The 13,273-nt window shown below is 29.6% G+C and overlaps 1 protein-coding gene across 1 annotated transcript; it reads right to left on the bottom strand.

Annotated features, from left to right (window-relative positions):
- Positions 1–4,584: 4,584 nt before the first annotated feature.
- On the bottom strand, positions 4,585–8,743 carry LOC107442428 (ubiquitin-protein ligase E3C). The gene has a single exon (XM_016070726.4). It carries the CDS (start codon positions 8,361–8,363, stop codon positions 5,154–5,156), a length of 3,210 nt encoding a protein of 1,069 aa, XP_015926212.1. The 5' UTR covers positions 8,364–8,743; the 3' UTR covers positions 4,585–5,153.
- Between the last annotated feature and the right edge of the window lie 4,530 nt (positions 8,744–13,273).

Genomic DNA, 13,273 nt, shown 5'->3' with positions numbered 1-13,273 from the left:
AACAACTTCAATTGTACACCAAAGCACCCTGTCCCTTGCTTGCTTTGCACTATAATTGCTGCAAAATCATTGTTGTTTTGCTTCATGTTGATTAAAAGATTCCTAAATTTTTTAATTGTAGTGTTTTGTAGATTAAGTTTCTAATTCCATAAGTATAAAAAGTAAACATAATCATTATCATTGCAATTTTCATCACAAACTTGTTTTTTTTCTTTCTTTTTTTAATTCTTTATTAATATTTGGTTACTAAAATACTTACCCAAGAGATTATTTAGCAACAATGCTAAAAATTAATTCAAAATATTGCTTTAGAATTTTAAATAGTAATTTTGTGCTCAATACTTCATTTGCATATGTTGACAGGAAACAATTCTTCATAAAGCTTATTAAAAAAGTAAATATAACTTGCTTATGGATTGTAAAACGCTAACTAAAAATTAATCTTTTAATTTGAGTCAAAACTATATCTTTGCCAGTCAAGCTTTATTCTTCTGTTGTCTTTTAACCTAATTATCCTTATTATTATCCTGTTTCATTATGAACAGGTGATAAACCCTCCTTTACAAAGATTTGTTTTGCAATTTAAATTAAATAATAACATATAAATTAAACAATATATAAAAACAATGCTACCTTGTCAACATTACAAATTTATGAAATGTTACTGTATATAAAAAATCATTTTTTGCCAGAATAAATAATATATGTTAAGGCTTAAAAAAAATACATGATTTATTTGGAATACATACTTTAAAAGGTTTGACAAGTTATCTTATATTTTTATTCCGATAACTTAATTCTCCTTATAAGCATTAATGAATAAAAAGTAATTTTAAAATGATTCCACAAAGTATTTTATTTTTATTCTTATTTGATTTGAATTATTAAATTTTAATAGATGGAAAACATTTTAGAACATGCCTCTATCAAGGAAACTTTCCTGAAAGTAAAAATAATTAATGATTTTTCCCCCCTTGTGAATTATTTACTTTTTTGCATATAATAAATTATTCTGTTACAAGATTCAATCCTGCTTTAACATTAATTAATTGCAAACATAACATCATTGTTTATTTGTACAATACAAATGTATGAACATTTAGTAAAGAAAAAAAAAAACATTTTAAATATATTTCGTTATGCAAAAAAACTATTCTTACCTAGGCGGAAAGCTTGCATTTTAGAGAAAAGAATATATAAATATATTACTGAATTTCTCTTTTCTAATTTTTTATATCTTAATCACTCTTTAACAAAACTTGCAGTGTTACAAATTTTGTTAAAAGAGGGATATTATTCAACAATCTCCTTCCTGCACCCAAACAACTTGAATTTATTAACATAATACTTTGAATTCTTTATCTATAGCCTGAGTCTTTTAATGCCTGTATGGAGCAGGTCAATATAAAGCTTTGATTCTAAAACCTGTTTTTTTTTAATGGTACTACCTTGTAATTTATTTGCTATTGGAATGTATAGTGTCAAAGTATCTAAAGGAAAGCAGTCACTTAAATTGAAATAGATAAACTAGTCAATGGTAGACATGAAACATCACTTAAGGAACAAACACAAAACGTAATATACGAAGCAATCTCCAGGGCAAGACATCAAACATTTTTTAAAAAGTTAATTACAATTACAAGAACCAGACAGTAACATCATTATGATGACAGTTGACATTACTGGGTACCATGGAGGCAGATGTCCCAAATCTATTTTTGTCTATCAAGCAAATATTAATAAATACAAATATCACAGGCTCTGCATATAAATCTTAGAATTTTTCGTGTGGTTTTGAAGATCAATTCAGAGGTTTCTGTTATTGGGATTGATACCAACATGGGTAATTCTCCGATGCATTTTTGAATTTTGTTCCCTCTTCTCAACTAACTTTTGATAAATAGATTATAATTTAATAACACGTTACTTTTAATAAAAGTGGCTGGCTTTGTTTTTAATAGATGGCAATTAAACTAACTATGGCACAAAATAACTTCAAACTTCTACAAATTTTTCACAAAAATTTAGAAGACTAATGTGTTTGCAACATTGGCTTATAATGACTTACACTAAGTTATTTAAACTTTCAACAAGAGAATTGATAAATCAATCCTCATACGAATTAACAGGTCAGAAAATATAGCATTTGAGAAATGTTGAAATTATCTTGGAACAGTGGAATGTTGGTAACAAGATTCCACTTGATTGAATAAGATTACTCCACCATATGAAACATTTGCTGTAAACATCAAAGTGCAACAACTACAACTCTAAGAAAATCAGTAAATGATTTCTAAATAAATTGCCAGTACCTGACCTCAATCTTTATCAATCCATGGATTTAAAACTTTATTTGATTAGTTTTTAAATTTTTTTTTAATGTTTAACACAGTCTGGTTATTTTTCAACATCATTAAAAATAGTAAACTAAAAAATAAGTAAGAGAGGAAAGTTGTGAGAAAAAGGAAAATTGCAAATCTGAGAAGTGATAAATCAAGAAGAATCTCATGCCTCTAACACATTCTATCTTTCTGATAAGGCTGAATGTTACATGTTATGTAATTTTTAGAAAAAGATGGTGATAAATTTTAAGAGCAATGCTTGCTGTATCTCTCTAACTCTAAGCAACAATGTATGTTTAACTTGTTTCCAAAAATAGTAGAGAGTAAATACCCACCATCTAAAATAAATTTATTATATATCTGTGTATTTATAAATAAAGTTTATTAATGATAATTAAGTAGAGATGATTAAAAGCAAGTTCAATATTTTTACTCTTTGGTCATATCCCTCTGATGGATGAGTTTGGTAATGATGGAAAAGAACTAGTTGTAGAATTGGAGTAACAATTAAGATTTTTATGAAAAACATCACACATGATTTTGCACCTTTAAACCCCTTCCTTCTCGCTCCCGTGAAAATGTCGGGGTGAGATTTCGTCCACTATTTCTCGCTCCCGTGATATTGACGGGCTGGAGTGTTCAGTAGTAACGCGCCAATAAGAATAAAACTAATTAATTTCTTTGGCCCGGAAAACATTGTATATTTCTCATTTTACACACCTGATGGCAGTACCAGGATGCTTTTAAGGTAATTGTAGATAGTTAGTTTATTTTAAACTAGTTGCAGCCCTAATCAAATACAAAAGCCAAAAAATAGGCACTTTTATGACCGTTTTCTTGAAAATTAACTGATCGTTAAGGGGTTAAATCACAATATTTTAAGCGTATAAAAATATTTTTCATTCATTGTTAGCTAGCCCACAAAAAAAAATATGAGCCATTAAAAGAAAATTAAATTACACCTTATTGGATTAATTACAGATTTAAATTTTTTGGAAGATATGTTTTTTTAACCTCCTCCCCAACTCAATAATGAAATAAAACTGTGATTACAATAATGAAAAACATCTTGGCACTTTCAGTAAACCTTGCTTTGACTTTTCTAAAACATAAAAGAAAACCTAAACTTGGTGAAATAAATTATGAAATTTTCTTAACAACGCAAATAATGATTATGAGAGTAGTTGTTCTTCTTCTTCCTAATCCCCAAAATTAGCAGGGCTAAACAATGTCCATGAAATTCATGACCCGGAGGAAGTCGGCCACCAAAAGTGGGTTTTCTAGAATGTCCCTCTTGTCCAGTCCAGGATTTGTTGGGGAGAAGCCTGCATGTTGTGGCACCTGGGAAGATTTTAACACTATCTTCGAAAGAAAGAGACTTAAGGTGGCCGCTGGTAAGCCACGAGAGTAGTGGAGAGGGTATACAAGTGGAACTGTGTACCCTTACTGGTTTTTCAATAAAATCTCAGTTGCAAAGTTTAATTTATTGTAGAATTCGATATACTTATTTTTTCCTTTAAAGTTGGTTGAAAAATGAAAGTTTTGTGAACAGTTTCTTTTCTTGTTGCCGTAATACTGTATAAGTATATTTGACACAAAATACCGAACTAACCTGCCAAGGATCCATATCCTGAATTCCCAGAATCTATTTAACTGAATTTAAGTAGGTCCTCTTAATTTTACATCAAATACAGTTAGAAAGAAAAAATTTTATAGCATGTCTAAAAAAATTACCTATTTAAAAAAAGGAAGAAAAAGCATATAAAATAACAGAATTTTCAGTAATCCTCCCACTGATCTTAACACTGTTAATGATTAAACAGCTCAGCATAACTTTTTTCCCCTCAGCTATCAAATCTTAGTCTGGTATTTCAATTTCTGGGACTCTGAAAGAGAAATTAGTTACCTCAATAGATCATTTAATTGAATTACGACGTAGTAAACTTTTTGGTTTAAGTCAAGATCCACATAGAGATAAATTAAAAATCTCAATATTAGATCTTTTTTTTTTTCAACTCCATAACCAATTGACCATGATTAAAACAGCCACCATCTGAAAACTTTTAATTTATGCTATCAATAGTGGTGACTAAGGAATTTCAGAATTCAAAAAATAAAAATTATTTAATAAAAAATTAGCATACATACACATTTTGACATTTCATTATAGAGTCATGTACATGTTTAGCATAAATATTGCAAATCAATGTAATGTCTTAAGTGAAATGACATTGACAATACAAAACTTAAATACCTTTTTATTGCAAAGTTTTTCAGATATAATATACATAACATAAATTTATTAACTTAATCTTAGAATACTAGTGTTACATATTTAAAAACATGTATCTCACGAGGATGTGAAATAATTTTTTGTATCCAAAAATACAACTTGATAAAAAAAAAATTATATTGTAAAATTAACAATCCAAGATTTTTTTACAGCTTTAAAAATGTTTTCTTCAAAAAAATTTATTGTAGTTAAGCATTGACCATTTCTTATTACTAAACCATATTCTAACAAACTAGTCTTGTGACAGCCTTATTTATAATTTAACAGTCATTTCATGACATATACTCAAAATACAAGCTTGCAAAAATCTTAAATTTTATAATAATAAAATTTTAACAAAAAACTATGTATGTACATTACACAATTTGGTATATCAAAGTAAATATGTCAGGAACAAAATACAATCTTGTATGATTAGGAGAAATTATATGAAATATATTATTAAATTTTATGCCTATATTACACAAAAAAGGGGGGAAATACAAAATATCACCGAAAATTTTATTTAAAAACATAAATCAACTTAATTCAAATCCTGCTCCAGATTCTATTGCATACACCAATTTTATTTTAAGCAGTTCTTCAGTCTCAAACTCAGGTAACTTTAAAAGGTTCATACAAGTAGATGCTGTGGGCAGTCTATCCTCTCTACCAGCATTTTGAATACAGAATGGAGGTGAAAGTTCCTTAAATCCTAAAAGAGGGGCATGTGAGCAACTGGTGACAAACTTTAATAGCTGCCTTTTTTGGCGTTCATCAAAACCTTCTACAACTTTCCAGAAGGCACAGATGACAGGATGAGTATCAGAATAACCACCTGCATAAGTAGTATGGTTTTTTAGGTCTTCAATATCAATCGGTGTTTGTGCCCCCGAAATCAAGATTTGTAGCTCATTGGGGTCGAACATGTAAAGCCATTCAATATCAATTACATTAGCCAATCCTTCTTTAAATGCTTGGCATTGAGCCTTGATCTGACGATTCAACTTGAAATCTGCCATTAAATGAATGTAGTTAATACGATTACTTTCGGTTACGGGAATATTAGCACCACCAGGTTTCAGCTCAACTACTTCATTTTCACCAAATTCACTATTCATGACAGTAAAATCTAAACCTAAATCTGATACATCACCATCGTAAGTTTTCAAGTACAATAAATTTCGATACATTACGGGATCTAATGATGCCAGGTGATGAATGTCGACATCTGAAGTATGCCGGGATAAAATCTTTGTAAGGAAGAAGGCTGCAAGAGGTAGCTCCACCAACATATTTTCATAAATTGCCTTTCCCAGCATTCTACCGATGAAGAAATAATGTCTTGCAAAATCAGGCATAACACGTTGCACATTTGGATTTGGATACAGTAGACCATCATGAGTAGTTTTAAAAAAACCTCTATTTGGGTCAAAACAAGTTTTTAGAAGTTCATGCATAAATTCACGAAACAAGCCACCACCATCAATGCCTACTTCATCTAAACCAACTGCATTTACTAATTGAACCAGAATTCTCATTTTGATATTAGGTTCACTTTGAAGAGACAGTGCACTAGAGGCATCCTCATATATAAAATTACGACGTATAGTAACTCTAATAAGTGGACCCATTTGAAAATTTAACAGTTCTCCCTGATTATCATGTTTATCTTTCACGATCAGGGATTGAAATATTTTAAAACGATCGTGAAATCTAATAGCAAAAGGAAATTCTCTAAGAATCGCAAGCTGCCGAGCCTCGACAGCGGATGGGGGTGGTCCCTCTTCTTCCAGTTGTTCTCGAGTTAAATTTTGTAATCCTACAAACGGCTCATAACTTGGCCCTCTTCTTTTGGTAAAATACATTTCTGCAGCTCTGTCCATGAAAACTGGAAATTGTTTAGCAATCCAGGTTCCATCGGGACAAAATTTTCTTCGACAGTCTCTGGAATACAGCTGGCGCAACAAGGTTACAACAGCTTTAAATAATTGGTTCCAGCGATAGATCTCAAAATTGTCCGAACTTTTGTCCATTCTTTTTGATCCAACACTTCTCATGGCATTCACATAATCATTAGTAAAAGGTGCTTTTTTATCAGGATAAGCCAACTCAATGAGACCCATACAAACATCTTTCAAGGTGGCGCTGATAGAAGCAAGTTCGACTAAATTAAAAGGCATCATTTTAACTCCACTATTATCTCTACTTTGATCGTAAAACTCAAAGTCATGCAAGGTCGAGAGAAGATGATTCAGAAGAGAACAAAACACAATGAGTTGTGGAAGGAACATTTCTTGATCATCAGAGCTAAAAGTCATTCCTTGATTAATAATTTGTAACAGTGGTGTAGTAGAACCAAAGACAGATGGTACACTTGCACTAACTACAGATCTCCATAACATTCTAAAGAATGAGGGTTTAAAAGCTAGAGTGTAAAGTAGGCGATAGTTATGTATTGCCAATTGTTCCTGACTTAATAATAATTGGCATAAGCTACAAATAGAAACAACACATTGATTAAATGTTTTTTCATTTTGTAATATTGACATTATCATATTGACATGGTCAATTTCATTGATCATACTAATGATTTCAGTTAAGAGTTTAAAACTGGGAGCATCATTTTCAGCATACATTTCACCATCTTCAGAACTGCAATCACTAATTGTTACATTTTCTCTCCATTGTGAGATAGATTGCAGCAAAAACTGAACACAAGTTAAGTATTCCGCACATTGCAACTCTGTTAACAGTCTCGCTTGCTTCGATATAAGATAAACAAACGTATAAAGCAAACTAGGTGTTGCGCGAAAATTGAAAGCAAGATTGTCTGGGTATATTGCAGTCAGTATGGTATCAATGGTAATTACATCATGTTTACAAGCAAATGCTGGAAGTAAAAAACATGTTATCTGTGGAGATGGATCTTGGGTGAAGATGTCTTGAAGTAGTGTTTGAAAGAAATAAGATTTCTTCTCAGTTTTTAAGATCAGGGGTCTAGTGAAAAGGTCTAATAAGGAACTTGCAAGAGGAGTAGGTGGTCTTGCAGATATCAATAATGAATCTGGAACATTGTTATCCAAAACTAAACGTAATAAAGCATAATAGCCTTTCCTTATCAGGAAATCCCAGATTTTTCCTAAAATATGGGATTTAAAGTCAGGTGATAGTGAATTAAAACCACTAGCTGTCATGCAATTCTGATTAATATTATCATACAATTCTGAAGAAGTGAAAACTTCAATAAATCGTAACGATAAAGATATATTTGAATTTGGTTTGACACAGTTTTTTAAATACTTTACATTTAACCATAAGAGTTTTTGTAATTTAAAAAGCCAACGTTCTGGTTGGATAAAAAATACACAAGCAAAATTAGAAGCATCCTTTAGAAATGTTTGGTTGATAGCTACAAGACGAGAACTATCCTGAAGTTCATCATAGAAATGCAATAGTTTTCCCACTTGATCATGCAGTAAATCTGAGTTCAACAGTATGTTTTGATCTGCGTGTTTTGATATTTCATCAAATTCATTTCTGAGTTTCCGTTTCACTAGTTGCCTAGACAATGATCCACGCACAAACGCTTGAATTATCGTGGCTGATTGTATAAGCCTACGCTTTTCTTCCCTTTGTGATCTTTCAGCTTGCGCTAGGTGCAGTAGCTCTTCGCGAGCTACCTTTCGGCTAGCTCCTCCTAAAGATTGCTGAGGACGTCTTCGAAATTCTCCTTCAAAACTATACATGACTCCAAAAAATATAACTACAGCGACAACAATCACAATTTCAGTGAAATCAAACAGTCATTTGTATATTTTTTTGCTAATTTTTATATATGTAACTGAGGAATATTTTGTTTTAAGAACCAATTTCAACAGTTCTGGAAAGAAGTGAATCAAAACAAAACATCATTTATAATTCTCAGCTGTTGCACCTATAAAAAAGCAAATGTCATGTTTATTTTTTTTTTATTATATATCATTTATTTATTGTGTTGCCATTACTTAGAAAAATAACGTCTTCACAAAAAATTAATCGATTCATATTGGACAATTTGTACAGTATTTTGGATATTTAATAACACCTTTGAGTAACAACAGTCTTTAGTATCTGTTACTCTATACTCCTTAGGGTCTGTAACTGTGATTATTGTGCTACTTCGAAGATTCATGTTAGTGGTGCCATCTAACATCTTTTTGAGCACTAAATGTAACTAGACTTTAGATATAGAAGATCTTTTATAAAACGCTGCTCTACAAAAAAATTAAAATGTGCTTCTAAAACAAATCTTTGAGCTTTATTCGTCAAGAAATATTTATGCTTTATAACGTATTAAGTTTATCAATTGAATGTCTTTATTTTTATTTTTTTGCACTTCTTTTACTGTGTATGATAGCATCATCTCTTACTTTTATATGTAATTTTAAAACTTTTTTAATGTAATTTTAAAAGCAATGATATTTTTTATGAATATATTTTTTTTTGCTCCTAATCATCATATTTAGATAAAAAAGAAAAGTTTTTAAAAAAAACCTATCTTAGCGGATTTTAAACAATTTAGTATTTTAGTTTCCTTTTGTGCTTTTTTTAATGACGAAAAACTTAACCCAAGTGTTTCAAAACCTAAAATTTCAACCATTTTTATAATTTTTGAAAAAGGTGTGAATTTAGAACACTGATAAAACTTTTAATAATAGAGTGGAAAGTTAAAGGAATATAGTATTAATTGAATGTGGCAATTATTATAATAAATCCGTATCTCACTATAAATTATAAAATTCTGATAAATTTATTTGTGACTCGAAATTTACAATTTTCTTTTTGTTATTATCATATTTGAAGGATTAAATTTTCCCATCGGAAAAAAGGTCTAATTTTATTAAAAATAGTATTCTAGCAGAGCGTGGTTTCGATCCACGGACCTCTGGGTTATGGGCCCAGCACGCTTCCACTGCGCCACTCTGCTACAAGAACACAGATGTTAATTAAAGTATATAAATATAAATCTAAAGATAACACAGGGAATAGAACTGATTTTACACAAAATGTTTTTTCGTAGAAAAGATTTTAATTTCTTTTTCTTTTCAATTTTATTATTAATTTTTAAATTATTCAATTTTAGTAACAAAAGTTTTTACCTTTTTCAAGCCTCTTAAATAAAGCTTTCTATAATATAACTTACTTTCGATTTCAGATCATGGTAAGATTTTTTTTTTCCTCTTTCTTTAGAATTCTTATTGTGAATATAAAAATTTAATGTAACAGTTATCAAAATTTATTTATCCGATGTATTTCAAAAACATTTAGACATTTGTCAAGTAAACAACAATAATAATAACAGCGACAAAAAAGTTTTGGGAATGTTTTTTAATTATCTTTTAATACCTGGAACTAGAACTAATAACACAATTAATATACAGATTAAGTAAAACTTGAAATTCCAAAATAAAAAAATAAAAGTCGACGGGGGGGGGGCACAATTATTCTATGTATATAAATTAATTTCACAAGGAGTTGGAAAAAATTAAATAAAATTTTTTTGTAAGAATAATGTTTTGTATTTATCAAAAAAGGAAGGAAAAAAAAAATACTTGACAAATATTTAAATCTTGCCTCCCTTGAGATTCAACTATAGATTCTCTTAAGAATTTAATGAATGAGAACATTGTGAAACAATGACAAGGCTATTTTTTTAATTTTTTTTTAATATGTTTAAAAATGAAAAACGGTGGCAGAATGCAATCATTTTTAATCAATTTTAAGAAAGGCCGAAAAGTGGATCTAAATAGAAAAGCAATTTTCTTCATTATGTATTTTTTTTAAAAAAAAAATTCGATATTATATATCCAATCCCTACATGAAACTCAATTCAGTAAGCTTGAGCCAGCTATAGCCATTTTAGAAAGAAGAAAAAATTATTTCACGGAAATTGGATTACTATATTTTTGCTATATTTGTAATTTTTTTTTTTATTTTATAATTTAATAGATTATGCAATCCCATTCAGCTCATAAGCATAGGCGTAGCGTCGAGGAAAATAGGAGGGGGGCATTATTTCATTTAAGATTAGTCAAAATAATTTTGAATTGTAAGAAGCACAATTTCCTACACTATTTTAAAGTATACAATTTTCTAAAGGAGAATACAAAATGTGAGCGATATCTGTCAAATAGTTCGTGAAATACTGAATTTTAAAAATACGACTTACTTAAAATTCGTTTTATGATGAAGTTAAAGACTGCATTCGCTCATTTTTTTTTTTTTTTAATTACATTCCTTAAAATGATGTAAATACATTTTATACCTTTCAATTCAACACTTTTCGGACTGTTAGAGTCTTCTGGGTTTCGCATAAACGGGTTGTCCGAAAGTCTCAATATAGTGATAAACCAGCGACTCGGAGTTAGTTTATTTACTATTGAAGGGTTTGTCAACGATTGAAATTCCTTAAAAATTTGATGAAAAGGTGAATCATTGAGATTGAGAACTGGAATAATTTCTGTAATACGAGTTGATTTGTTTGAGGCAGAGCCGTTTTTAAGGATGGGCCCTGGCCCAGGGCCCCGAGTTCTGATGGGGCCCCGTAAAGTCTGAAATCTTATTCAATAAATTTTTTTTTTTTTTTTTAATTCTAACTCATTTATGATTTATAACTCAAGAGGCCCCCTAGATCCCACTTTTATTTCTTCTTTTTTTAAAGTTTTATTTAGCGATTTATTAAGATTATTTTTTTCTTTTTTACATAGTCGGATGCTTTTCAAAATCTAATCGAAGTGTTTACAAATGTAAAACAATTGTTATTCTTCACTTTTCTTACCAAAAGAGCAATAAAACGCTTTTTCCACTAATGAAAATATCCCCACTTTCGTAGCTACCACCCACAGAGTTGTCAATAAATAGCCTCCTCACTTTACACTGTGAGAAAATGTTTTTAGCTTCTTGATATGGCCTAGGGGCTCTTTTTTCCTAACTTCGGAAATAACAGATATCCACAGAAACACCCTTTTGTTTGATTTCTGGTCATAAATTTCTAAGAAGAAAACATTTCTAGGGCTGTAAATAAGGGGAGGGTCTTGTTAGAATTGTCTTCAGATTTCCATAGTGTCTTTAAATTGGTACTCGTTCAATTCGAATTTTTTTCTCTTACAAAATTTAGATATTTATTATAAAAGCTTTTTTTTTTTTTTTTAATCTTCCTAAATGTTTCAACTAGCCTAATTGTTTAATTTATTTAATTATTGCAGTTGATTTAATTTTGTTATTTTTCAAATCAATAGTAAGAGAATGAAATAGGAATTTCTATATCGAATTTTCGTGGGATATTAAGAAGACATAAATCTTTTACGTTAGAGGTAAGCAAATGTTTCTATTAAATAAATTTTGGTAAATCAATTTAATTTTAGGGAAAACGTGAAAGGTTTGCGCAGTTTTTTATCTATACATTGAGATTTTTTTTGTTTATTTATTTAAATGGCGGGCCACTATTCAATTTCCTCTTTGACTGGCCTGTTTGCCAAAACACTTGATTTGGTCTGTTCTGGATAAAATTGATACAACAAATGTAATTTTATTTTAATTTTACCTACTGCTAATAGACAGAAACAACATATGATTTTGTTTAATAGAGCATTGAAATCAAATGATCATCAGGTAAAAAAATGTTTAAACATGAGAAAAATTTTTTTTAAAACTCCTGTATGACCGAATCTTCCACGTTTCCCCTAATTATAAAATATGTTTAATTTGTAATGTTGTACTTCGTTCACGAAATTAATTTATTTAGTTAGCTTATGATTTTATTGTTTATTGATCATATTTGTTTCTATTTTTAACTCCTTTTTGTTGTTATGTGTTTAAAGTTAATAAGGCTTCTCAATTTTTTCATTAATAAGGCTTTTGAATTTCCTAATCAAAGTCGAATCGATTTCTTAAAATTATAAATGGAAACTATACATGAAATTTTGACAGGTTTGTTTTTATTTAAAACGTGTGCATTTAATTTAATAAAATAAAAATAAATAAAAAAATGGAAAAAATTTAAATAAATGACTGAATAAAATAAAAAACTTCGTAGTCATATCATCTTTTAAATAATTTGAGGATTAATAAATTATTTAAAAATAAGCAAATTTTTAGTTTAAAAGGTAATTATGCTCCATTATTCGATTCGATCATGAGACTATTTAATATCTGTTCCTAAGGATCAGAATTCTTTTTTATTTTACTTTATTGTAAAAATGATATATACTTAATACTTTCATGTGATATGCTGCAGTTTTAAATACCTACAAGATGATTGAAATTGTCAATTCAAAAAACAATTAATACTTTAACAATTAATGCGCAGAAAAGTAGTAAAAAAATAATTGTCGCAAACAAATTAATATTAAGTAAGAACGAAACAAAAATGATATCAAAATATGCTGAATCACTAGTGAGACATGTGGGATGAAAGACATCGAAACCAATTTGATTAGTATAGAACAGGGGTTTCCAACTGGCGGCCCGGGGGCCGCATCCGGCCCGCGGAGCCTTTTTTTGTGGCCCGCGAACTAATATATATTAGTTGTCAATTTTTGTGAAAAATTTTCGTAAAAAAATCTATATGGGTTTAAAATGCTTTTCTCGATAATAGAAATCTAATTTCTTCGTTTCT

The sequence above is a fragment of the Parasteatoda tepidariorum genome, chromosome 3 (assembly GCF_982258835.1).
Source record: "Parasteatoda tepidariorum strain Cologne lab strain chromosome 3, Ptep-v5.0, whole genome shotgun sequence".
Taxonomy (NCBI): Eukaryota; Metazoa; Arthropoda; class Arachnida; order Araneae; family Theridiidae; genus Parasteatoda; species Parasteatoda tepidariorum.
This window is presented reverse-complemented; position numbering and strand designations above follow the sequence as displayed.